Source organism: Ambystoma mexicanum, chromosome 1p (assembly GCF_040938575.1).
Source record: "Ambystoma mexicanum isolate Mex_15411 chromosome 1p, UKY_AmexF1_1, whole genome shotgun sequence".
Classification (NCBI taxonomy): domain Eukaryota; kingdom Metazoa; phylum Chordata; class Amphibia; order Caudata; family Ambystomatidae; genus Ambystoma; species Ambystoma mexicanum.
The window spans coordinates 1,058,638,743-1,058,665,368 of NC_090921.1; the positions used below are offsets into that span (position 1 = coordinate 1,058,638,743).

Genomic DNA, 26,626 nt, shown 5'->3' on the forward strand with positions numbered 1-26,626 from the left:
ATTGACATGTGGCATAAGAAGCAAATAACTGACAAGTCAATGTTTTTGCTCAGCCCATACAGAGCATTACATCTCTTCACGTGTGTGTCTAAAGACCTTTCACCTTGTGGTTATGGCTTTTCAAAGGACTCATTTACATGAAATTTGAATATAATTTAGCTGAAAATCTTGGGCGAGTTCTACATATCACATTGCGTATTGCCACAAAAAGCTTGTCCATTGAAAGTCTGCAATTCACACAATTCTTCTTGATGTGACAACATATTGTATGCAAGACATTTTAGGGAACTTCTGTGGATATTTTCATATGGGAAATAGGAAGCATTAGAGATTGGACCTTTTCAATCCCAGCTTTGAGTTTTCTGGGCAATCAGCAGGTGTACACGTTAACTCCTTCCATGAAGTCTTCAACTACCGCTACCTTCCACCATGAAACCACATGATGAGGTATAGTTTATGCCACAAGGCCTTTAGGATCATTTAAAACTAAACCAGGGTTTAGCAAGTACAGACGGTGTGTGACAATATCTTGACATGTCTGAGGAAGCTGTCTGTCAAAAAACTGTCCACTCCCAGTACATGCTGTGCTTGTAGCCACATGTCTCTGTGGAAGCACCAGTGCCAGATCTATTGCGCTCTCTTGAATAGTTTGAGGGAATTGTCCTCCCCAGTTTGTTTAGCTAAAAAATTACTGTTGTGTGTGTGTTGTCTGTTCTTCAGAGAAAGTCTGTATTATTGTTTGGAAGCTTAATGAGTTCTGCACTTCTTTTAATTCTAAGACAATGGTGTGCAAACATGCTTCCCTTGTTGTCAAACTATCATGAGTTGCAACATAGTGAAGATGTGCCCTCCCCACCCATGACTGGACACCCCTGGCCCTAGCCTGAATTTGGCATAAAGGGAGGAGTCCTGCAGCCAATCCCCAGATCATTCCCTGGAGCCAAGACCTCAAAGGAGTGACGCACTCACGGTTGCAGACCCGTAAGAACTGCCACTGAGGACGAGGCATCGACAAAGCAGAGTCCCGATGAAGGCATGCCGGTCTTGCAATGATCCAAGAGGACCCTTGTTGGTGTTTCGACCATTGGACTGGTGGGACCAAACTCTTATCCCTTTTACAAGCACTTTTAGCAAATACCAGTCAATGCTGCAATGGCCGGAGGTCTTTTACAACCAAGCAATGAGAACAATTTGCCCATATGTTACCAACTCTAGTGTCCATTGCAGAATGTCATCATCTGTTAAGACTCCATGGTATGATAAAGAATGCATGGTAAAGAAAAACCAAGTTGCTCCAATTTAAGAACCGAGTAGTGCACAAATATGATTGCAGTATATAAACCTAAATGAAAAGTCTCAACTTAAACTGTGTGATTAATTGAAAAGTGCTGTAAACTCAAATAATTCTACATTTTCTGGCAGATAGAATTTTTTTTGGGGCGGGTAGTGAAGGTTGAATTGCAAGACATTTTTTAATGTTGTATCGATATGAAATCAGTAGTGGTCGTCAAGAGACCCCAGCTAGTAACACAGAGGTAACTAGCTTTACTGAAGGTAACATCCTGAATGATTCCTTAGAAGAGACTTTCCAGGCACCTGAGTATCAAACAAAGAAGTCAGGCACCAGGGCCTGATCGGAAACCCAAACGTCAACAGGATGAATGCCAACAATGCCTTCCCAAATAATTGGGAGGGCCCAATTATCGTGACAATTCATAAGAAGAGAACTAGGAGCAAGGTCTCCAAATATAGACCCAATCCTTTGCTGGACAGTTAAGCAAAAATGTATTCAAAGATTATATTAAATCTGTTTGTTGACTGATTGGAAGAGAATTCATTATTCCACCGCCAAGCATGGTTTCTGATCAGGTGTAAGCTCTTTGGACCAAGCGTTTAGGCTTAATCACCACCTTTAGAAATGTTTCAAACTAAGGAAACTGTAGTATCCCTGTGCTGTCTCGTGCCCTGCTCCAAAATGTTGTGTGAATGTTGAGTGGTGCGTGGAAGGTAGAATTGTGGCGTGTAGAGCAGGGAGAGCCGGTTGGGGAAAGAAAGTGGTGATGGAGGGAGCACAGGGTTGTTGGTGTGTACAATAAATAAAGTACACTTACCTGCAAGTGGCTCCCGCCCATTCTTGATCTGAACTACTTCAGAAACAAAATCTTTATCTCGTCTATAGACCGGACGTCTGGATTTGACGCTGTGCCAAGGTCGATGCCATGGTTGAACTTTCAAGACTAATTCACTCCACTGGAATACTAAGTGCAGTGCGAAGCCTCTACAGTGGTATAGTGGTAAGAATGCAGCTGTACCTTTTGGTCAAGGAGAGGCACTCACTAGGAGCTTTCCCATGGAGACAGGCATAAGGCAGGGTGTGTTATGGCTCCATTATTGTTTTAATTGTTTATTCCTTCTTTCATTTTATTGATGAATCAGCTTGAAGCAGACACCCTACCATATCTAGGACCCACATGTCTGTAGCGATTCCTTTCCAAGTATAGGTCAAGTTCTTTATGCAACTTTCTAAGGTAGAAGCATGGGGAGGAAGGGGGTATGGGTAGTCACTGCTTAGCTGCGTCTCTGCCCTTAGTGGAGGAACGACATCCACAACTATGTCCTCTGCGAAGTTTCCTGCACTGCCCTTGAGAGGGCTGATAGAAGGACTGTTACGCTTGTGGGCATGAACTGTGTGCAGATTAGCCAGAGTGATAGGATTGTTAAACTAGTAGCAACTCCTCTAAAATTCTCTGTCAGATATTGACCCTCTGCGAGAAGAACCACAGAGGACTGACCCAGCACCTTCAGTGAATCTATATCCTTTTGGCCTTTGAGGCTTTCATCAACCTCGTTACCAAAAAGCGGTTTTCCATCCAAAAGGTAGGTTTACTAAATGTGCCTCCGTTTCAGGTTTGAATTCGGTTACACGTAATCAAGCATATCTGTTTAAAACTGCAGCATTGGCAACTTGGCAACCAGCTGCTTCAGATATGACAAGGCTGTTCTTAATTACCTTGTTACCACACAATTCCCCACACCCTTAACGGTGGTTTGTTCCTTAGTATGAATACTGTGTGGCAAGTCCTTAAGCAGGTCCTGCATAGCATCTCACCCAGAGCGATTATATCTGCTCATGAGGGCTGTTGCATTAGCTATGGGTACGTTGTATGCCACTGTTGTACCCATATTCTTCCCCTTAAAGAATAGTCTTACTTTCCCAGTGGTGGAAATCGGTAGTGGAGGTGGGTGTGCTGCAGCGTTTACAGGCCGTAGTCATCACCATAGGATAGCAGGATCAAAGTGGCATGTTTTGCACTTTTTCATATTCTGGCATTCATCACATTAAGGGTTGAAGGTGACTAGTAGGTTACTTCTTAATGGACTGCAATAAAGGTGTGTACTGTGCAAATGGTTGTGGTTCTTCTAGTACATTTTCAATAAAATCCCTTTCCTGTTGCATAGCTGTATTTAAGCGTGCTGCAGCAAGTTTAAGCAGCGCCCACTAAGTGGGTTGATCTTCTCAAGGGGAATCTTCAGGTTGGAGATTCCATGTGAGGGAAGGACTCCACTGGCTACTCGTAGGGTTCTACAAGCTCAGGCAGAGGCCCCTGTAAAGTACTGTGTATATATCAAAGGACATATCCTCTGTTTGTTCCATAGACAGGGAAGGGTGTACCCTAAAGTTCTTTTTAAATGGCATGTCCTGGCTTACGTGGTGTCTGTCCTTTATTTTAGCACTCTAATTCCTTCCTTGCATTAGGAGGGTAGCCAATGTGTGTGTGAGAACTTTCTCTTGCCATGACGTTGTGCCATCATCTTTATTACATATAACCTCAATGTCCTGTGCTTCAAACTCGTCTTCAACTTCCTCTTCACTATACTCCTGGTCCCTCTGTTCCTGGAGTCCATCTTTCCTTGCTTGAGAGACCGATATTGAGCCTGCAATAGCAGTGCGTGAAAATAACACCAAAGCTTTTTGGAAGTTTGTTGCAAAGGGCTTTGTTGAAGGCAAAGAGGGTCATGCTAGTTTAACTCCTCCTGCATTTTGGGTGGCAGATCTTAAAGATTGGATATAAAGATGGACCACATGATACAAATGGTCTTCTATGAGACCAATGGAGATGTAGAAAATGTCAGCTTTAGTCTTGAGGCGATTGTTTCTTGCATAATGGTGGTCAAGGAGAATAAAGCTTCTTGTCTGGGTGGCCAGAGGTATTTGAATGGGCCCCAGAGTGGTGGAACTCCTGTTAGCAGGGGGTTTTAACATAATTGCCCAAACACAGACTTGCCTAGATCCTGGAAAAGGAGCCAGATTGCTCCGCTATTCAAAAAAGGTTTGAACACTCCCCCCACTGTTACTGACCAATCTCACTTCTAAAAGTATCATGCAAAACTTTTACAAGATGCTGATTTTTAAGGTTGGAGAAATGGGCTATTCATAACAACATTCCGGAAGATTTGCAAGTAGGTTTCAGGAAAGACTGCAGCGCAGTCAACCAGTGTTTTTTGCAAATCATTATTCTAGAGAAATACGCTAAACAAGGCCTTGTGTATGTGGCCTTCCTCAACTTGGCTAAGGCATCTGACTCTTTAGATCAGATTGTCCTATTGCGCAAGCTGCATAGGAATGGGGTTCCTTGGGGTTTGTTAGAGCTAGTCCAATTGATGTATGCCGAAACCTCAGCTGCGGCATGCTGCTCTAGAACTATTACTCGCTTGATTTTCCCATGAACAAAAGAGTCAGGTGTTACAGGGCTGTGATGAATCCAATGGAGTCATCACTTCTCTTCCAGAGGTAGCTCTTCCCATGTGGCCAGGCGACGGCAGTCGCTTTTTGATCCGTCTTCATCTTCCACTTGAACTGTCGTGCCTGGATAGCCGACTCGTTGCGCGGTCAGCCTTGCTCGTTTGGTGCTCTCGTGCTCCGCCTTTTATCCCTGTGGGGAAGGCAAAGGGCCACCGAGTGAGTGTGATTCAGGTCAATTGCCTGACTTTGTCTGACCCTTGTGTTGGGACACGTCAGGTAAACGGCTCTGGTGTTTCTCCGTCGTCTTTGGTGTGTGAAAGTGTACGTGTCGGAAAAGGGGACGGGCAGTATTCGGAATATCATGCGTGGTTGGAGGGGGAAAAGGTGCTCATGGAAGGGGTATACCGCATCTCACCTGTCGGTGTCCCACTTCCACTCCCCGAGGACCCCCCATCCAGGTGATCCTCCCTCACTGGTCCACCCCCAGGAACGGGATCCAATAGCGATGGCTGTGTCCGGGCCATCACAGATCCCCGCGAACTAGTCAGGGAGACAGTGTCAGGGTTCTGACAGTGTGGAGGTAGTGGTAGTACAAAGTAGAGGTAGTGGGGGTCGCAGAGCAGCAGGGAGAGGTAGTAAGTAGCATTAACAGCTTGCAGAAAAGATTGGAGTTAGAAGAAGTAGTAGAGGGGTAGTAGTAGTAACAAGATGGTAGTAGCAGTAGAGTGGAAGTATAGAAGGTGAATAGTGGAGTAAGGACTAGGGGTATGAACAGAGAGGTAATAGTAGTGGAGGAGGAGGAGAAGATACACTGGAAGAAGCAGACTATTGACAGTAGTGAGTGAATAAATTGGGAAGGAGTGGTAACATCAAAGGGTGGAGGTAGGAAGGCAGAGTGTGAGATTGCCGGGACAGTAGTATGCGAAGAGAACTGCCTAGTGGTACCTAGTGTAATAAAGGGTCAGGTGAGACCAAGTGCGCAAGAAGAACAGTTAGAATTGAGTGAAAGGAGGCACCATCCCATAACACCCCTAGCCTATTAAGCGGGCTAGGTGAGGTCAGGGACATCTGGAAGACCCCTAGGGAGACAGGTAGCCATGTCTTAGGAAAAACATAATTGGTTCCAGTCAGGGGACCAGACAGACAGGTGGCACCGCCCAATAGAACGACCATCCCTGTTAAGGATGCCCTGGCTAGGAAGGAGAGAAAGGCCAGGTACGTCGAACTAGAGAGGGATGGCCCTAGTGTCCAAACCACAAGCCCCTAGGGCCCCAGACAACAGCCAAATCCAGCGTCCAGTCTGTTTATTGAAGGTCAATAAACACTCTTGAACTTACATCCCCAGTCACAGTGGTTGGCTGTGGCGGCCACCACGTCCCAGGAAAGAATGTCCATTAGCCCCCGTATTAATCATTATTTTCCTCTCCGATTTTAATCTGTATAAGCCCCCAGTTAGAATAATTCCCCCTATTTTACGTGGCATCGGATATAGCTTGTTGTTGTATGCTGATGTCATGGCGCTGATTGACCATATGGACAAAAAAAAAACCGAAGGGGAAGAGTTCACATGGAGGAGTACTATATTAATTTAAGTACCCAATTGTAGGAATAGAGGTGGAAAAGAATAGTGGCTCCATCATAGCAGATTCATATTTTCATATTTTAATAATCATCGCAAAACATTATAAAATTGCATAATATGTAAACAGTATAACAATAAAATAGATGAATTAATATTGGTATAAAATATTTGTACCAATCTAATACATTAAACCATTCAGTCGCAATTTAATTACCACAATTCATGACCCAGTATTAATCAAGGTAAAGCATCACTATCTTCATGTTTTTGAATTTCATTCGAATGATAAGGATGCTATAGAACAGGAAATTACTGCCAATGGAATAAAGTGCTAGGTGCAAAAGAGTAATGAGTACCTAATCAAGATAAAGCATCATTGTCTCATATTTTTGAATTTCATTTGAATGATAAAGATACTGATTGAAAAGGAAATTGCTGCCAATGGAATAAAGTGCTAAGTACAAAAAAGTGCTAAGTGCCTACTGTACATAATTGATCTTCAAATGTCATTACAGTTTCGGCGAAATCAACCTATCTGGCTCAATTAAGTGAGCCAGTAGTCGCCTTCTTCAGGGCGCACTATATGCTGTAAATGTTGATGCTAAACTTTTGACAATAACACAGTAGTTCTCACAGGTGAAGCTTTAGACAATTCAAAAGACTTGGTTGTAGATCTTGAAGTCTGTTCGAAGCCTTAACCCTTGGTGAAACACGTTAAAACAAACAGACAACAGCCAAATCCAGCGTCCAGTCTGTTTATTGAAGGTCAATAAACACTCTTGAACTTACATCCCCAGTCACAGTGGTTGGCTGTGGCGGCCACCACGTCCCAGGAAAGAATGTCCATTAGCCCCCTTATTAATCATTATTTTCCTCTCCGATTTTAATCTGTATAAGCCCCCAGTTAGAATAATTCCCCCTATTTTACGTGGCATCGGATATAGCTTGTTGTTGTATGCTGATGTCATGGCGCTGATTGACCATATGGCAGGGGGCCTACAACAACAAAGTTTACTTCATGCAAATAAATGCGTTGGTGACAACGGCTTGGAGTTGAATTTATCAAAGATGAATATGGTATTTGGTAAAGGCGGCTCAAAGGACTTGCGGTTCATCAAAAAGGCTAAAATTGAAGTATTTGATTTGTAGAACAATCTGGGTTTATTGTTTGTTTGCCAACAGTGGTTTTAAGTATGGGGGGACAATAGTGGATACATGTTTAAAAGTGTTGGGGTGTTTAAAAGTGTTGGGGGCAAAAGTGTATTGCTCGATCATGTATTGAAGTAAGATTTGGGGTTATGTTAACTGTCCTCTTTGGAGCTTATTCAAATTACATTTTTAAGTAAAGTGATGGGTCTCCCCCCACCGCGCCTGGCGATGCTTTGAAGTTAGAAGTGGGAGCGGATAGTATAGTGGTTTAAGCCCAGCACAAGTTTCTAGAGTTTGTCTTGATAGCCCAATTAATCTTACTGGGAATCCAAACATTAAACATGCGGCAGCAGAGGTAGTCTCATTACCAGCCTGTGATAAACGTCACTGGGAATAGGATACAAGTGGCGTTGCTTTCCTGAGTAAGTGGGACTTTTCCTCTGTACTTAATAAGGGGTCTCGAGCAAGCTTGAGGGTTCGCTTAACGCTAGGGCGCACATTTGGAATACAGGTAAAACATTTCCTGCATTAGCAACGTCACTTCTATGAAAAGTTACGCTAGAGTGCGCCAGATTTTACTTGGCAGTAGCAACATAGGAATTACCAAAGCGCCGCAGGGTGGAAGGGTTTAATTAATGATCCGTTTAAATGTTCTGCCGCTCAAGGCACACAAAAATGTGCCTGTGGGCATGGCTCAGAGGGGGATCTTTTTACATTTGTTATTGATTTGTCATAATTTCATTCATTTACAAAGGACATGGCCTAGGATCCATTTAATTAAACATTATATTAGGACATTAATGGATCCTTTATGTATGCTATGTGACTTTGTATGAATTACAACAATCTAAGCTCTATGGTGCCTGGCAATGTGTTGAAGCTGCTTTTAAAAGATGTGTGAGGGCTATTTGAGGTATTATTGGTTATGTTACTGTTGAATGTGATCTATTGAAAAGTATTGTTTAAAATGCATGTTTCTGAATAAAATATTTCTTCTTCAAAAGGTAGGGTATACTCCCTTGGGTGTGAAGTTGGGAGGAAAGTCTTAAGGGCATTAAAGAAAGGTGTTGTAACATGTTCTGCCATCTTGGTTGATATAATTACGACCCGTTTTTAGGCTCTGAAGTACCACTTTCCTCTACCAGTATCCTCAGTGGTCATCCTTTTGCAGGCTACGGATCGTGTATGGCCCTCAGCGCTGGACCTTTCAGCGCCTTGTTTTGGTGTCGTAGTTTTAGAATGGCGTCCCTACGGCCCCTGCTTGGAATGAATACTTCTGCACCAAATTTTTCAGAGCTGGGTTTAAAGTTGGCATGTCAGTGCCACTGACCTCTCTCTGTGTTATGCTTGGAAGTTTGCTATGTGATGCAAAGTATTTCGGGGCTATGCTTGCAACCTTGTTCTGTTGTACGCCATCTATTGTTGTGCCATGTCTGGTTTACCAGCACACTTCCCATTTGGTGATGTGTATAGGTGTAGTTAGTTTTGGGGTCTTGGTTTTCTGGTATCTGATTTCTGGCGCAGTACGATTGTATTTTGGTGCTGATCTTGGCTGCCCACTTGAATGGCAATTAAGGAAGGTTATTTTTCCCTTCAGCACTTTCATTGGGTGCAAACTAAATGCAAGAGTCTTTTGCTAAAGTCATCGTGGTTTTAGGGCTCACCTCAGCTAATCGCATGCCATGAGAAGTCACTCGAGCAAGTTCTCCATTGAGCTCTACAGAGAGGGGGCTGGCTGGATCTAAACTATAGGGGTTCCTTTAAACGACGCCAGAGTGAACCCTACTTCAGCAGAGTCGGACTGCGCCCCCCTCTTCCACCGATTCAACTTGGGTAACCTTTCCGGGCTGCTCAGGTTCAGGGAAATCGACCTCTGTGCTGTAATCCACCCAGGGTTAGGTCGCTTTGCTTTTTAAAATGTTTTACTTTAAACAATCATACACGCTGGGGCACGAGTTCTGCATGTGATCGCAAACGTTGTGTGTCAAGCCAGGGACAACTGGGGGTAAACCTTAAATGGGGTTCTCTACATGGGAGGACTGTCCATGAACTGGAACCCCAATACAATAATCAGTATTGTCGGTCATTTGCAGGGTAATGCCGTGTGGTGTTTTTAAGAGAAGAGGTTGCAGTCAACTACGATTTCTTTCCAGCATTCGGTGCCATGGCGTGCATTGGTGCCTCCACTTCCGGGAAAGTGTTAGGTCTCGTGTCACACCCAGCGCTGGTTAAACAAATCTTTCTGCTGCAACTCCTGCAACCAGAACATTGGCATAAACAAAATGTGAGGGTGCGGGCACTGAGGGGTATTGTGTGACACACAAGAGGGCTATAGTGACAGGAACACCCTTGCTGAGTGAGGCCTCCTGTCATCTTGAAAGTAAACAACTTGTGACTCTTTGAACCAACCACTAGATGGCGGAATATACAGAGCATGCAAGCATACACAGATTCATATATTACATGAATGCTGTTTGGAACAGAAAAGAACGTACAATCGAGCTCTGTGGCCATCTCTGGAAGTTAACCTCCAGCTAAGAGCTACATGGGCTTAGTATTGTGGGTACAGAAAATCGACCAAATGCAAGACTTCCAGAAAAATGTCTTTGTTTCCAGAGTATTGCCATTTTCTTGATCATTTCTTCATCGATGCAGTATAATCTGACAGTGCTGTGGTTGGAGGTGCATGTATGACAATATTGTACATCATTAGCACACATTTGGGTTTTATCTTCTGAACAGAAAATTAGGCCCGTGGTTGCACTGCGTACATATTCACAAAATATGTAGTAGGCCCGGATGCAGTGGAATCAGAGGGGAAGATGTGAAAGACACTCCGGAAGCCATGCACCTTGCCCTAATGCTAGTAGAAACATACAGGTAAGCACCAAAACAAAAATAACACAAGGGGCGCACAAATGGTTCTCAGAAAAAGCTGAATCTGCAGATGTTCCTCCTTGCCTTACTGCTGCTTTCTTTCTGGCCACAAGCGCAGGTAAAAAGAACATGGGTCCCTGCCCTGCACCAGAGAGGAGGAAACGACCGAGAGTGTGCTAAATCCATGCAGTCACCCCCTAAAGTCCAATGATTGCAAGGCAATGCAGCATGGCGCCGGCGAAATGCACAGTCCCCTCCATCTCCGATTTGATAGGGTGCGATGCAGTGCAAGGAATGTTGTGCGCTTCTGAGTTCGCAGTGTAGGATTCCACAGTTGTGGTATCGAGAATAAAGATTGTTGAAGAGAAAACATACACGTCAGCCGTGTTATGCAAGATCATGTCCCTGTAATTGGCAGCATCACTGTGCTTTAAGATATTTCAGTTGCAAGTACAACTGAGCAACATTCTTGGTAAATTAGCATTGTCCTCTGCCGAGTAGTTTCTTGGTTTGTGGAAAGGTACCACTAAAGGTGTGCCTTATTGTAGAAGCAGGATATTATGCTCGCCACCTGCTTCCAGTCCAGAGCTGGGGCCACTTTTCCTAAAGACAAATTTAATATGATCCTCGGGTCCCTGGTGTAAAAAATAAAAGGTGTCAAAATAGTGTAACAAAATATCATGGCGCCCATGTCCGGGAAGCTAGTTTCAGGTATGTGGAGTTGGCGTATCCATTTACAAAGCCTGGTGGTAAAACCATGCACAAACGCCATTTAATCACGAGCATGGCCAACACACTGTTCATTCGTTTTCCAGCAAGAGATATCAGACGTGGCCTGGGGGTCAAGAAGAATAAGTGAACATCTTTGAAACGGTTGTCGCGTGTGCACTCAAGAGGTTTTTGTTCCTTTGAAGGATCGGGTAGGGAGGCCATTGTATAGTCCATGCCACACCGAGGTGTTTAAGCACGGATCTGATGTAGATATGCATCTTGCTTTGATAAAAGACGCCTAGAGAGCTCCCTCGCCATCTCAAGGAAAGGTGGCACACCACAAGGTTTCTCCAAGTGCTTTGGGGTACAAACCATCATGCATGACCAGCGTGGGCTATGACGCTATGGTCTCTAGAGCATGCAGATAGCTGAGTATCAGGGTGACTCATTTCCCTGCACAGAGCAGCCAAATTCATTCACGTAGATCGGAGGTGGGTTTCTGGAGAATCAGATTTGGGTTAAGACCGAGGAGCCTGTTGCACTGGGCCAAGATTTGATGCTCTCCCTTTATGAACTACTACAGAGGGGCCCTTGCTGCCATTTTGACTGTTCCAGGAGCAAGCGATACACCCCTGCAGAATGATGTTACATCAATATCAGTCGAGTTGGGGATTCGCTTTGTCTTGGATGAGCTACAGTCACTTCTTTTAAATTGGCGGATGCGCGCCAGACCAGTAGTATTGGAAACCGTTATGCCGCACTAGAATATATTTTGAGAGGCTCAGCAGTATTTGGATGACATCAAACCGTTTTTCTTCCAAGGTATTGCATTTAAAACGAGACTTGGAATACTGCTGTTTCTTTCACATCGACATGGCAAAAAGGCTCACCGACTGGTGGCGGCTGATCATCTTCTTCGGCGAGGAAGGAGGATTTACTGCACTTTTGTAATCATCTGTCCGAGTTATTTATAGGAGTGTAAAGTGGCCTTCACTTGTATGTCATGAACTAGACTCTCCGCTGAAAGGTTTCATCCATTTCGGAGACTGCTGGCACTCATCTCCTGATGTAGAGCAGATTATATTTTAAGAGATGGGGCAAAGGAATTAAATGGTTAAGGGTCTGCAAATGTGGTGGCCTGAGATTTGATACTCTATTTTCCGGTGGGGCCTGGGGCAATGACCCCCCCACCCCCCTCTCTGATATGAAGGCTCCTTACAGGGATTGATCAGGCCAGTCGCCCAGGATTGAAGTGCCAAAGTTATCTGATGAAGACTGGCTCCTGATAACGTTTTTGACCTGGGAGGATAGCGACATTGTTAGGGAAACTTTCTTTTTGTGGCTTTCCCATCCATTTCAATGGGACCCCACCAGGATAACTGACTGTTTTGAAACCCTGACCTAATTTTTGGGAGTGGGGGCTTTTCAACCCACAATCCCTGGCCGAAGTTAGTTAATTTTGGAGGCACTGGTCAGTCCTTAAGACTACCAGAGCAGGACAACCTTGTCCACCATTTAAGTCTATTCTAACGCTACTACAAAAGCCTATAATAAGCCCCCATAAGGAGGCTAGTGCAAGGAGACATTGGTTTCCCCTTCATTTTGCAGTACTGAGTGGAGCCCAGGTAGGCTGGTGGCAGTTCTACTTTTATTTGTACCTTTTTGGGCACAGTCTTGTGCACCATTGAATTGTGACAGTGTGGTAGCCATCTGTGCACTACAGTGCTCAAAATTGCTACCCACGTGGTTTAAACCCCTGCCTTTGCGCTTTACTATTCATATGGCTATCGTTCTCCCGAACAGGGGTACATGTGGCCATACATGGACATCCTCTTTGCAACCTCTCGCTAGAGCTCATGCGTGAATCTGATTCAGGTGGTGTATGGAGCTGCAGATAACACAATACACATTCTAAACCTTGTGGGCGGTCATGGCTAACCCTGAGCTGGATTGTCCTTGATTGGTCAGCTGCTCAGAGTTTGAAGGTTGCAGGACCCTGGTAGGTATGCATGGATCACGCCAGCCTGGGATTTCGTTTATCTGGAGTCTGTCTACAGTGAATCAACTGGATCCAAGGATCCGAATCATGAGAGGCTGCAGAGGACTGCTACTTGGACAACCATTGGCCAAGCCATACACCACAATGCAAAGCTTTGCACGCTTTTCCTTGAACTAGATGGCATAACCAGTTCTGAGACCTCCATCACCAAAATACTTGTCCTGGAGCTCTGAGGAGTCTATGGCATGTTGCTGGCAACCCCACCATCCAAAGTGGAGTCTTCTCCTATTGCCTGGATGGAGCACATGTGTCAGGAAAGATTTACTTGTTGCATCTTTGCCTCCATATATTTCTATGGTCCGTCAAGTCTTTTTGCTTATGTTTTAACCCTGTCCTGTCTTTTAAGTCTTCTGCTTTACTTCCCTTGCTTGTGTTGCTCATTCTTATTCGGAAACTGACTGGTCCCCAAGACTGTCGTCAGTACTAAGAGACTTTGTTTGTTTGTTTGGGCACTTATATAGCACTACGAATCCTCAAGTATCTGAGCGCCGCTTATTTCCCATGGTGTGTGGTGCTCATTTATCGACCTCAGAAGGATAAATGGCTGAGTTTGGCCCTGCCGGGTTTCGAACCTGCGTCAGCAGGCTCTGCACAGATGTCAAAGCGAGCGCTCTACTCGCTGTGCTATCTGACCGGCCCTCATTAAGAGTTTCCTGGAAACCCGCTGGCGGTTACCGGCAGACTCGCCTTATCGTTACCCGATATCTCGATATCCTGGTGTGAGTTCCCATTCCATGGAGTCCAATGTGTTTGCCTCCATCACCGCCACCGGTAGTAACGGTGCTGGTGATGGGGGCAATTCTTTGCCGGTAGGGGCCTGAACTCCCAGTAGGTCAGGCCTGCCGGCACCTACCGGCAAACGGAGTATGCCGGTCTGGGAAAAATACTGCATCCAGTATTAACAGCCGTTTTACCAGCATTTTTCCTTGATGGACATACTCTTAATGAGGGCCTTTGTCTCTCTTTTGGAATTCTTGTATTTTTACAATTGCACACGACCATCATACAGTGAAGTGCAGTCATGATACTTTGTATCCTTATAACTTTTACCTAATGGCTTTTTGGTTACTTTGACGAGTGCCTAAAACAAGCGGGTGGCAGCTGTGTGACTTTTACTATTTTTGTGATATTGTTCTTGTGCATGTTTGCATTTACCGCAAATGGCTATTACAGTTGGCTAGCACCCTAAAATGGCTGTGCCACAAGATTTTCACTTTTTCTATGGCCATCTTGTCCTTTTGCCTTCTCACCGCCTTGCCAGATCATGTGGTATATGCTAACCCCTTTCACAGTGAAAGCTGCTGTTGTCGTGGGGTGGTGGGCTTTATGTGTGTGAGCCAGAGGAGGGGGCTGGGACTGTCTGGTCCCAATCGACATCCTCTAGCGCCCGTAAGTATTTTGCTGGACGGATGTGATGACCAGTGGTTGTCCAGGATTGGACAACTCAGGGCTGTCTGAATGTTAAAGATACTTACCATTGGTGGGCTTGGGCTAGCCGTCAGCCTGATTCTTGGATAAAAGGGGGGCTTACCAAGACTTCTACGAAGAAGAGCAACCCGCTGACTACCAAAAGACAAATCATGCAGCGGACCAGCATCGACTCCAGTGATTGGCCCGGTGAAGCCCTGCCCCTCTGCTTGATCCCAGAAGACCCTTGTTGGTGATTCGACCCATGGACCGGTGGGAACAACCCACTACAGCCGTGGTCATTCCTAGCAGAGCTTTGGGACTTGCAAGATCTTCAGCTTATTATGAACATTCAATTGGATTGAGTGAACGTGTCTTGCACCATAACACAAAAAGTTTCCATTTGTTAAAATATAAATGTTGTGTATTTGTTTTACGTGCCTCTAAGGATTTCCATGCATCTTTGGTCCAGGTTTAAGTGAACAAATTCTATGACCACGGGAGCCACGATACTAATTTCAATGTCTGAGGGCATGGGTGTAGTGTCACCCCTTGATCCTGTGTCAACACAGTAGTTTCCTAGGAGGACACAGGGACATCATCTGCAGGCATTATCAGGATAAGTGTCACTTGTTCCCGGTGTAGCTTGTGAACTATCTTATTGAGAAGAGGTGTTGGGGGGGAGAATATGCAAATCGCCCTAACCAATTAATTGGTAGGGCTTTCACTTTTGAACCTTTCTGGGGAAATCTATACGCGTAATCTAGCCATTGTGACCTTGCTTGAGTAGCAAATAGGTCTGATTTCTGGGAACCCCCAGTTTGAGAAGATGTGTTTAGTTGCCACTCGTGTTCTGAGGACAGCACTGCACTTCTGCTTAGTACGTCTGCCAGTGAAATGAGTTCTCCTGGAACATGTTGTGCTAGGAGAAACATGTGTTTCAGTGCCCACAGCTAAGTGTTCTGGGCTAGTTTGGACAGCCCTGGTGACTGCCTCCTCCCAGTTTATGTAAAACATAGCTGTGGTACTGTCTGTTAGGATGAGGACTGTCTTGTGTACCGAGTCCTGAATGCCTGAAGTACCATGAGGAATGCTTGCAGTTTCAGAAGGTTGATGCGCTTCTTGGTTAACGCATGTGGCCACACCCTGTGTGCAGTATGACTGAGGAAGTGAGCTCCCCACCCTGTCTGGGATGTATGCATTGTAAGAGTGGCTCTGATTGCTGGTGTGTTGAAAGGCTTTTCCCTTTAACAGTTTGTCCATGGACCACCACTGCAGTGACAGAACTACAGGTTGCATAACCACCACTAGAGCGACCACTGGTCTGCTAAGCACTCTTGCATTGGATGCATGCACAGTCAGGCGTGTGGCATTAGATAATTGCAGGTAGCCATCATTCCCTGAAGGCACATTGCCTTTTGCACTGTTACTTCATGACCGGCTACATACTGAGGTGTTTGGAACAGCATGTTTTGGACCCTCTTGTTGGAGGGGAAGACTAATCTGTTCTTTTGATTAGTGCCCCAAGGAATGGTTTTACTTGGCTGGGCACTAGACTTGACATTTATGGGGAAGCCTAATTGGAACAGCAGGTTGACTGTTCGTTGGGTGTTTTGTAGGTACCTCTGAGGCGTGTCTCCTGTTATTAGCCAGTTGTCTAAGTAAGGATACACTGGAATGGACTGCCTTTGCAAGGGGGAAGCCACTACTGCTAGACCTTTGTAAACACCCTGGGGTTTGAGGCTACGGCAAATGGTAGCACCTTGAATTGGTAGTGCCTGTTCCCGACTTTGTGTGCTGGCACCATTGAAATATGAAAGTATGCATCTTTCATGTCCAATTTTGCCATGTAATCCCCTTGTTTTAGCAGTCGGATTACTTCCTGTAACGTAGTCATTCTGAATTGCTGAGGCTTGACATACGTGTTTGCAGGGCGCAGGTCCAGCACCGGGCACATTGCTAGATCTTTCTGTGGAACAAGGAAGTACACTGAATAAATAACGAGATGGCACAGGCTCTATAGCTCCTTTTATTTTAGTAGTGTCTGGATCTCCCCTTTCAGCATTTGAAAATGTTCTAAAGATATCTTTCTCGCGCAAGGCGGGTGGTGGCATGGTGTTTCGAGGAACTTCTTGGAGTACCCTTTTGTCACTGTTCTGAGCACCCAGCGATTGGACGTTATTCCCTCCCATTGCTGGGTGAAAAGTCTTATGCGACCCTTGACTGGGGATGCATGGGAGGGAGCGTGAACCGGCCCCTCATTTGTTGGGACGGGCTGCTGCGCCTCTAGAGATTGCATCCCTGCTTCACCCTTTCCCACGTCCAAACACCCGCAGCTGATAGGATTGTTAGGAGGTAAATTGAGATTAGGGACTGTAAAAAGTGGAGCCAGATGCTCCAAATCCTGGTTGATTGGATCTGTTAAAGACCTGGGTACGAAAAATATGCCATGTGTTAAAGACTACTCTATGGACATATGGTTTGTTTTTAATCTGTCTCAGCGTCTTTATGGTCTTGTACTCCTTTTTGGCTGTTCGAGATGTTCATCAACATCCTTCCCAAAAAGGACTGCCTCTTCAAAAGGCATATTGATTAGTGCCATCTGAGTCTTGGGTTTAAACCCTGAGTCACAGAGCCACGAGTGTCTCTTGAGAAGTGTACCTTCAGCGATGACTCTCCCTGATGTGTCGGCTGAGTCCAGCACTTTTTAAAGGATATTCTGCACCACTTGCTTGCCCTCCGTAGAGATTTTAAGCAGGTGTGACCTAGCAGGTTCTGGCACAGAGTCTAGAGTGTTGAGTGCTTCATCCCATTGGGTGGTGTTATAGCTGGCAAGCAGTGTTGTGTTGTTCGTAATCCTGATCATGTAGGCACCTGAAGTGGTAATGTGCTTGCCTAAAATGTATAGGCGTTTGCACTCCTCGCTTCGGGGTGCTTCTGAGGTAGAGAGTGGAACACCAGCTCTCTTTCTGGTAGTTGTGGGAGTCAGGTTTCACATGTCCCCTGATGTATAAGGGATCGGAAGACAATGGTTTGAAGATTTTGTTCAACTCTTGGGTTCACTGCTCTTGGGAGTGAAGGTGTGGACAGAGATGGGCTAATCCTCTTTTTAAGGGACTGGAGTAAGGGAATAGCTTTGCTGGCTGGCTTCTTCTCATTAAGAATGTCCTCCACAAAATTAGGGACTGTGTCCTCTGTGTAGATGTTGAAGTGTGGAGAAGCTTTTCTAAGCAGGTTGTTGTATGGTTGGTCATCAATAGGTGATGTATGACCACTATCTGCCGGTGTAACATCTGGTGCATCAATGATAGTGACATCTGGGTCATCCTGATCATCTAAGTATAAATCATCAGGGCCTTGATCTGCATGGTCAGGTTGAATGTCCCCGTGCTGAGAGCCATGGGAGGCGTCTATGTATGGGTGTAGGAGTGGGTGACAGAAGACATTGTGGCTGACCAGACTCAAGGGGTTGAGACCTCGAGGTCTAAAGTCTTTTGGCGAATAGGGTACTTATTCATAAAGTCAAGTCAACAAAGGAGGAAACTTTGTCCATGGTCTCTTCAAATCGCTCTTTTGTCCAGATGCCAGTTTGAGGTGTGTCAGCTAAACGGAACACAAAGTCTTCAGGGTCTTCCCTTTGTCTTTTCTTTTGAAGATATAAAGACAGAGGAGAATGGGCTTCCACATACTCTTCAGGGGCAGCAGGAGTGTGTGTGTGTTTTATGGCTATGGGGCCTTTTTACAATGCTTTTCTGTCAAAAGAAAGTCTTTTATTTTTTTGACTGATGTTTCGGCATCTCTGATTCATCGTCCAATGGGATTTACGCACGCCTATAGCCGGTACTTTGTCTTTATCGCCTTGTGGTATACGCGGTTGTGTAACCGCAGCAGGCTTTTTCGGTTGTGGTTCGGTAGGCCGCAATGCGCCTGCCGCTGATGGGCAGCCTTGCTTCGACAGTTTAGCTGAGGAGAAGCCTTGATGTGTTTGGGTAAGCGAGCGTGTCGGTGCCGCCACAGGCTTTCTCCATAGCAACGCACTGCAACTGCCTTTCGAGGCTGGTGACTGACGCATGGGAGCCGGGCGGTTCCCTTGTGGCGTTTTCAAGCTGCGAACCAGAGCCTTCGCTGCCCTGGCCTTCCTGATCCAACCCAAAGAGACCGGCAGCGGTTTATGACTCTGTCATCATGGTATGTGACACCCACCGTTTCGTTCAACGCTCTTTAAGGGTTTTGGGCATCCTGTAAAAAGCTTACAGGATGCTCAACGGGTCTGCTGGTGATCTTGGGGAAGGCAGTAGTTGCACACTATGTGGGTGTGCTTCCACAGAAACTTTCTGTTACACTTTGAACTCAATTTTAATGGAGAACGCTCCATTGTGGAAAGAGAAATTAAGGGCAGCAAGAAAAAAACAGAAGAAGCAGGGAATGGAGGTATGCATTCTCTATATGGAAAAAATTCCTCACCCTTGCCCCCAATCGCCCTAACTGCTAGGCCAAAGCCAGGTGTAGACTGAAGCCCGTTGCCGAACGATCGTCTGTTTTGGTCTTCGAGAGGTCTTCCGTCGAGACGTAGCATCAAAGTAATAATGAAAGAGATAAACTCAAAAGTAGCGTGGCTACAGGACTCTGTGAGAAAAACAACTAACCACGATGGCGGAAAGAAATAATCTGAGGGACCTTGACGTGTGAGGATAATGGGTACAGTCGACGACATACTAGGGATAGAATTACAAACACGCCCAGTCAACGTCCCTTTTTGAACTTCAAAAACTTCATGTGCAATACTTTTATGCTTTGTGTGTTCAGAAAGGTCCAATAAATAATTTTATTTACATATACTTCCTGACTAACTTCAAATATTCTGTGTGGACTCATTGTAGCCCTAAAACCACTCTCACACTTTCCTGAGACTAAGTCTTGACTGCTCTTCCACACTATCTTATTTGGGTTTGGCCAACTTCTCAGCGTCTTCCCTCTTGACCATAATAAATAGGGTGGCCTCATAAAGTCCTCCCTCCACCCTCCCATTGCGATTTTAGAAATCCATCTTAACAACCTGTAACTTGGTTCTTTGAAACTTGCAGCATATCCTAGTTATAGGCCTTGTACATCACTGCTGATGTTCTTGACTAAGAAGGCAGTCTTGCTGGAGCCCAAGTCCTGTGGTCCTTTGTCCTTGCAGGCCGCTTCAATGTGCAGCACGTCTAATATTTCTTGGATGCCCTGCAGTGTTGTGGCAGAGGTCACAGGGGTCCTTCAGCTACACCCAAGTCCAGCCTGGTAGTGTTGCATAACGTTAAGGCGCAGACAGAAAGCAGAACCGCCAAATGCAACAGTCATTTGTCAGCTTAAGGACACTCTGCATCCACAACCCACGGACTGCTGATGTGGGAATATGTGTTCTGAGCAGCTCTCCCCAATGACTATGACTTACCTGGGGCATTTGTAATTCATCGTTGAAGTCAAAGGGGCTGGGTTACTTAACTCTTTTGTTGTCACCCTGATCCCCATTCATTTCAACTGATATTAAGTCCTACACGGCAGCTGCTGTTGGGTTGCGGCTGAAACCTGAACATACAAACCTAGTCTGGTGTCTTTGCGTATGATTAGCATTGGCAGCTGCCCTTTCTCAAAGCTTAAAACCAAACTTTGCTATCACATGACAAATATGGAACACTGGTTCAAAGGACAAGGCTGGACTCACTAAGATTAGTTACTTAGCCAAGGTTTGCTGAACTCCAGAGAGCAATTACGACATATATTACTCATTCCAAATAATTTCCTCATCATTTGGTACAAGGAGCGACCACCCGCTTCACCGTAGGTGAGCATTCATTTGCTACTGTGGGGTTCCACCTTTATTTGTATAGTACATGTAGGATTGACATGGCTGATGCCCTTCAGATGGATTACTATGCTTCAGTTTAGGGAATTCATTAAGTTACGTTACTTTAAACAAATTCCCACTTGTTAAATGTTGGTTTGAAGATGGAAAGTTAATGTCAATAGAGTACAGCACAGTGAAAATGCAAGCCTCTTCAAAGGTGGCGTGTACTGTAAGTGTGATCAACTGCAAGGTGTGTGAGCTCTTTACAGCCCTTTGCTCACTCTGTACAAGGTGCACTGAGCAAAGTGACACGTTCCCAGAGCAGGGGTCTGCAACCTTTTGGCTCTCCAGAAGTTGTGAACTACAATTCCCATCAGCCCCAGCCATTAAAGTCAATGATGAGGGATTATGTGAGTTTCAATCCCAAACATCTGAAGCTGCAGACCCCTGGCCCAGACCATTAAGAGACCAGATCTAGTGCAGACCTGCTATTATTAGTGGAGTAATGTCACAGGGCCGGGCAGCATTTGCTTTGCCTTTGATACTTTCACTAGTACTTCGCTGAAAAAGAAACTGCTTGCTGCAAACATCAGGGAGGGAAATGTCCCAATAGTCCATTGTCTTATATTGACATTACAAAGGAGAACAACCCGTTCTTACCGGCTGTTGCACCAACTGCTCTTTGCTTTGCCACATGATGTTTCCTTTTTCAAGTAGCTCCTTTTGGGTCTTCTCAAACTCTTCCTTCCCCTAAAATCAAAACCATGAAAACTTCAGTTAATGCTTAGGTTTTGCAACCGAACGAATAATGAACTGTAGAACAAAGAACTATTATGAATGTGCTGTAATTCCAGAAGAATGTGAAAGACATGCTCCTTTGATACAGCAGAAACAAATTCCTCATAGCCAATACTGATCACACTAGCACTGAGCACGCGTAATCATTAGTTAACAATTTGCTTTGCAACACCAAGGACCATACAAATAGTAAAAAAATGTAAATAATTGCAACTGCTACACTAATTTGCATAGATCTGTTTATTTCCTACAAGACAGGACTCGGTCAATTGCTTACATGAAGCAATTAATATGGTCAGAAATCCTAGATAGACAAATAATGGAAAAATCATATTTGTTGAACTAAAAAAATAAAATGTGTTCCAATAGGTAAATCAAGCATTCCAAATTCGTTATATTCTCCTATTGAAAAATACCATTGTCTCCAAGTACAATTGGTATATTTGCTGCCATTAAACAATCATGAGAAAAAAAAAGTAGCAAGGCATGAAATTCACTATAACATGTAGGGCATACAGGATGTTTACAAGTTTGGTAGCAGTGGAGAGGTGGGCTTTTCTGAGAGCTTGCACTTGAATGGCCTTTACTATCGTTGACTTACCAATGGTGTTCAAAATTGTTGTTCATTAGCACTCTGCTAGACTGCCCACCAGGATCACTGGCTGGCTTCTGTCCATTTTGTGTATTGCTTGCAAAGGCTGTTCGGTTTTCCCCATAAATGCTCACATGTGCAGCCTACCCTCGAAGTCGGAGACCTGGGCATTGCATGCCACTCCAAACACCAATACCAACCACAAATCAAACCATGGATCATTGTCCTTCAACTCAACTCATTTGAGTAGAGATACTCCAGGGTCTCCGCTTATGAGAGGAGATGACCGGAAGGAACAGGCTTAAACTAAATAGGTATCAAACTGTTCTCCCACCATGCCCACACCACCAATTTTCTTTGGTCACTTCTCAGGTTTTGCAGAACAGGTTAAAAACCAGAAAGTCTTCCTAGATTGCTACGTGGGCAAGAAGTGCAAGGTGAATGGGCTTTGGACCAACATCTTAATCTGTGACTTGTTGAGATGTCCTCAGACAGTTTACTTTTCCCTACTGGGTCTCAAAACATGTTTCCCATAGTCAGACTGCCTACAAGGCATGACTGGAGATTTAACTATAAACTGTCCTGAAGACTCCCAGTGTCATGAATCGCAGGGTGCGCCCATTTTGGGCTTCATAGTCCCTGTCACAACGGGCTTGTACACATTAATACTTCCAATATGGCCGTCCAGCGTATTCCCTTCTCGCTCCATGCGTTGGACATAGCCCTTCTCTATTTCTAGACCACGCCTTCCGCGGCTCTGCGCATCTCAATGCTATTGCGAAGTAGCGACCAGACGTGTGCTCCGTAGCTCGCGGTTCTTCTCCTTTTCCACACCCGCTTTCCCTTCCTTGTCCTCCTTCTTCATCTTACCTCCTGGATTCGAGTTCTAGCGAACTTGCATTGCCTCCTGGATTCCTGGATTCGGCCTCCTGGAAAACTGAACGCATTCTGGATTCGGCAGAGACACATGCCGCCTTCTTCAAAACCCGCTCCATCCGTAAGAAGGCATCAACCAAGGACGCCGGTAAAGAACGGACTCAGGTGAGAAGGAGGGAACTCCTTGACAGTTTGAGACGCCACCCGATCGAAAGCGATATCGACATGGAGGCTGGCGTGCAGGACCTGATGCGTCGTATGCTGGAACTATCAACCGAGGTACAGAATCAGAAAGCGGAGAACGCCGCTCTCAAACAATTGGTCCTATCCCAGGATTCTTCTACAAAAGATAGTGTTATACTGGGCGGCATCGTGGATAAATACGATGGCTCAACACCCCCAGAGCCAAGGTGGGTTTTATAATCTCTCACCTTTCCGGGAATGCCTTAACTTGGTCCACTCCCCTCGTTAACTCTAGTGATGCCCTCTTGGACGATTATGATGGGTTTATACGGGCCCTTAAAGGCATATTTGACCGCCCTGAGCAGGTCTACAGCGCACAAGAACGCTTGTTAGATTTTCAGCAAGGGACCCAGGATATGCTCACGTATGTGACCCGATTTAAACAACTGGCAAAGAAAGCTGACTGGTCCACTGAGGCGAGTTTTACCCTGTTCAGGAGAGGATTGAACGAAGAAATTAAGGATGAGCTGGACAGAGTGGCACGACCAAGCTCGTTCTATGCACTAATGGATCTTGCCATGCAGATTGACTTCTGTATCCAGGAAAGGAAGTCAGAAAAGAACAAATCCAGGGGAACTCCTTCCAAGGTATCATTTGAGGGTAACCCCAGACCGGACATCAACCCAAGCCCAGTCACGGAATCCGAGCCCATGCAGATTGGGGCCTTTCGTGGACCCATATCTCCAGAAGAGAGAATGAGGAGAATTCATATGGGCTTGTGCATGTACTGTGCCTCAGAAAAGCATTTGGTTAGGGAATGTCCTTTAGCACCCCCTCGGCATTCGGGAAACGCCAGCTCCCGATCCTAGATGGAGCAGAGCTTCGGGAGAGAGATGTTTGCTCCACATCCATTCCATCCTTGAACTCTCCTGGACAAAACAATTTGGTGGTACTACAGGCCTTTTTATCACCATCCAAGAATACGAACTATTCCATTTTGGCCCTGGTAGACTGCAGAGCTATGGGAATATTCATCGATCATGAGTGGGTTGCTAAACATCGGATTCCCTACGAAACACGAAGCACCATGCAACCTGTGGAAGCTATCGACGGAAGACCCCTCACATCAGGGCCCATAAGCCTGCTGACCAAGGAGATCCGGCTTTCAATAAATCACCATCAGGAGCTGATCAGGTTTGACATTATTAAGTCAGCTCATTACCCCTTGGTATTGGGCATGCCCTGGCTACAGAAACACAACCCATATATCAACTGGTCTGCGGGTTCTCTATTCCTAGGCTCGGAGTTTTGCATGTCTCACTGTCTATCTCTAGAACCTCCATTAACACACCCAAAGGAACCAACAAAGGAACAACAGACACCACTTATGGTATCCAATGTCATGCAAGTTCCTGAGGCCTACCAAGCATATGCTGATGTCTTTTCGACTGCCATTGTCCAGGCCTTACCCCCACACAGACCTGAAGACTGCGCAATAGATACGGAACTCTCTGCAGTGATTCCCTTCGGCAGGATGTTCATTCTTTCCGAACCCGAGAAGAAGGCCCTAAGAGAATACCTGGATACCAATCTTGAAAATGGCACCATAAGACCTTCGAAATCTCCTGCTGGTGCTTCTCTATTCTTTGTTCCCAAGATGGATACCAAGGAACTCAGACCCTGCCTTGATTATCGCGGGCTAAATCAATGCACCCTCAAGGACCGGTACTCGTTACCCCTGATTTCGGATATCCTGGAAACCGTGAGAGGCACAGTAATATTCACCAAGGTTGGATCTCAGGGGCGCCTATCATTTGATCCGTGTGAGGGAAGGGGACGAATGGAAAACCGCCTTCAGAACACCCTTTGGCCATTATGAGTATCTAGTCATGCCCTTCGGACTGGCCAACGCCCCGGCAATTTTCCAACGCTTTATGGACAGGGTGTTTTCTGACATGCTGTTTCTCTTTGTTATTGTATATCTGGATGACCTACTGATCTTCTCCAAGGACCCTATACAACATGAAGAACACGTGAAGGCAGTGTTGCAGAGACTCCGAGATCATAAACATGGCCAAACCTGAAAAATGCTTGTTTCATGTAACCTCCGTTAATTACCTAGGGTTTATTCTTAGCCCAGAAGGAATTGGTATGGATCCTTCAAAGGTAAAAGCCATATTGACCTGGCCTGCTCCTACTTCCGTGAAACAAGTTCAATCTTTCCTGGGACATGCCAATTTCTACCGGAAATTCATATCTAATTTCTCCGAGATAGTACAACCTACTGTTGCTCTCCTGAAGAAAGACACTCCTTTCTTCTGGTCAACACCACAAGATATGGCGTTCCAGCGTTTAAAGCCAGAGTTTACACAAGCTCCTATCTTGGCTCAACCCGATACTAGCCGTCCCTTCCTGGTAGAAACGGACGCTTCAAATTACGCCATTGGCGCAGTCCTCAAACAAGAATTAGGAGATAAACTGGAACACCCAATTGCTTACCTCTCACGAACCTGACTCCCAGTGAAACACATTATTCAGTCCTGGAAAAAGAATTGTTCGCCATTCGCCAAGGATTCACTGAGTGGCGACATTTACTTCTGGGAGCTAAACATCCAGTTCAGGTCCGTACGGACCACCGGAACCTCCAGATTCTGCAGTCTTTGGAGTGTAGGAAAGGTCGCCAGGCGCGTTGGGCATATTTCTTCGCCCAGTACCAGTTCTATATCACTCATGTTCCAGGATCACAAAACCTAATTGCTGACGCCTTATCTCGACGACCTGACTACGAGCCCACTGAAGACAAGGCATATCCTCAATGTTTTCCCCCACGATCTTTGTGGGCCAGGCAGTCAACCTCCTTGAAGAAATCCAAACCCAATCCTCTGATCTGTGGAAGGACACATCCAAAAGAAATCAATGGAATATAAAGGTCCGGGAAGGTTATTTGTTCAAGGACAATGTATTTGGTCATCCCTACAAAAAAACTACAACAGAGAATAATGAATCTCTGTCATGATACCCTACACTCCGGACATCGTGGTGTCACCAATACCCTCCGTCTGATACAAAGGCAATTCTGGTGGCCTAGGATGAGACCCGACGTACGGCAGTACATTTAATCCTGTGTTGTCTGTAGCCAAAATAAACACGATAACAAGAAACCAGCGGGCCTTCTACTACAACCTACACTGCCAACAAGGTCTTGGGAGATTATCGCTACGGACTTCATTGTGGAACTGCCACCTTCCCGTGGGTACACCACCATCATGGTTACCATAGACTTGTTCACTCATATGGCTCATTTTAGGCCCCTGTGTAAATTACCACCCTCTTCTGAACTAGCAGGAATCTTCCTGGAACACATTCTGTTTGCATGGACTCCCTTCCAAGATTATATTGGATCGCGGACCTCTATACATCTCACAATTCTGGAAACATCTCTGTCAATGCTTAGGGGTCCAACGTGCCCTTTCATCAGGTTATCACCCTCAAACCAACAGAATCACAGAACGTGTCAATCAAACCCTAGAACAGTATCTTCGATGCTTCGCTACCAAGGTCCAGGATGACTGGTCACTCCCGATACCCGTGGCTGAATTCGCCTACAACAATTCTGACCATTCAGCACTTATGATCAGCCCCTTTTATTGCAGTCAAGGATTTCATCCATCGGTCCTGCTTTCTGTTCTTCCTCAATCTACACCAGTACCTACAGATGACTCCTGGATCGAAACCCTTATCAACATACATGAGGAAGCCAAGGAATTCTTGGAGAAGGCCAGGAAACAGACCAAGAAATATGCAGATTCCAGAAGAAGACC

General features: G+C 45.4%; 1 protein-coding gene across 2 annotated transcripts in view; it reads right to left on the reverse strand.

The window, feature by feature from the left end:
- BCAR1 (BCAR1 scaffold protein, Cas family member) overlaps nucleotides 1–26,626 on the reverse strand; it is a 329,630-nt gene that overhangs the window by 16,956 nt on the left and 286,048 nt on the right. For both annotated transcript variants that reach the window (XM_069604505.1, XM_069604502.1), the window contains one exon: nucleotides 21,017–21,106. In XM_069604505.1, the coding sequence (XP_069460606.1) occupies nucleotides 21,017–21,106 (90 nt within the window). The remainder of the gene's footprint in view (nucleotides 1–21,016; nucleotides 21,107–26,626) is intronic.